This window comes from Calidris pugnax, unplaced genomic scaffold (assembly GCF_001431845.1).
Source record: "Calidris pugnax isolate Ruff unplaced genomic scaffold, ASM143184v1 scaffold219, whole genome shotgun sequence".
Classification (NCBI taxonomy): domain Eukaryota; kingdom Metazoa; phylum Chordata; class Aves; order Charadriiformes; family Scolopacidae; genus Calidris; species Calidris pugnax.
The window spans coordinates 13227316-13228557 of record NW_015094507.1 but is presented as its reverse complement, the minus strand read 5'-3'; the positions used below and the strand labels follow the sequence as shown (position 1 = coordinate 13228557).

At 63.1% G+C, this 1242-nt stretch overlaps 1 protein-coding gene across 1 annotated transcript; it reads left to right on the top strand.

The window, feature by feature from the left end:
• Position 1: 1 nt before the first annotated feature.
• Positions 2-771, top strand: LOC106901594 (POU domain, class 3, transcription factor 3; the record flags this gene model as incomplete). The annotated part of the gene is made up of 1 exon (XM_014964439.1): positions 2-771. A coding segment is annotated over one exon (729 nt), but the record flags the coding sequence as incomplete, so codon positions are not given.
• Between the last annotated feature and the right edge of the window lie 471 nt (positions 772-1242).

Below are 1242 nucleotides of genomic sequence, written 5' to 3'. Positions count from 1 at the left end.
CCACGGCCTGCGCGACGCCCACGAAGAGCCGCCGCCGGGACCGCCGCACCACGGTGGCGAACACCCGCCGCCGCCGCCCCACGGCCCTCACCCCGGGGCGGCCGGGCCGGCCCCCCCCTCCGCCGCCTCCGCCGTCGTCGCTCCCCCCGGGCCGCCGCCGCACCACGACCCGCACTCGGACGAGGACACGCCGACCTCCGACGACCTGGAGCAGTTCGCCAAGCAGTTCAAACAGCGGCGCATCAAACTGGGATTTACCCAAGCGGACGTGGGGCTGGCGCTGGGCACCCTCTACGGCAACGTCTTCTCGCAGACCACCATCTGCCGCTTCGAGGCCCTGCAGCTCAGCTTCAAGAACATGTGCAAGCTGAAGCCTTTGTTGAACAAGTGGTTGGAGGAGGCGGACTCCTCCTCGGGCAGCCCCACCAGCATAGACAAGATCGCGGCGCAGGGCCGCAAGCGGAAAAAGCGCACCTCCATCGAGGTGAGCGTCAAGGGCGCGCTGGAGAGCCACTTCCTCAAGTGCCCCAAGCCCTCCGCCCAGGAGATCACCTCGCTCGCGGACAGCCTACAGCTGGAGAAGGAGGTGGTGAGAGTGTGGTTTTGTAACAGGAGACAGAAAGAGAAGCGCATGACTCCCCCGGGAGGGACGCTGCCGGGCGCCGAGGACGTGTACGGGGCCAGCAGGGACACGCCGCCGCACCACGGGGTGCAGACCCCCGTGCAGTGAACTCGCGGCGGGGGCGCCCCGGCCCCTCCTCCTCCTCCTCCTCCTCCTCCTCCTCCTTTTTTTTTTTTTTTTTTTTTAATTATTATTATTATTATTTTCTCCTATCTTTAAGAGAAAAAAAAAGACAAAAAACGCGCAAAAGAACAAACAAACAACAAAAAAAAGAAAACAAAAAAGCCAGCGAGGGAGAGGGCGAGCGCGAATCACAGCAGACAGACAGACAGACAGCCGGACAGACAGACAGACAAAGCACCTGCACCGAACTGTCCCTTAGACGGTAGCGGGGGCGATGCTGCGTTTTGACCTTTTCCGGGGCGAGCGCCCCGCGCAAAACCGGAGTGGAGCGAGTACCGCGCAACCGGCAGGGCAGGCACCGGCAGGGCAGGGGCAGGTACCGGCACCGGCAGGGCGATGCGGTTGGCACAAAACTCCCTTTGCTGGCTGGCGATAAAAAAAATAACGGCGCTGCCCGGCCGGGGAGGGGGCGGGAGGAGAAAGGATGGGGAAAGGGA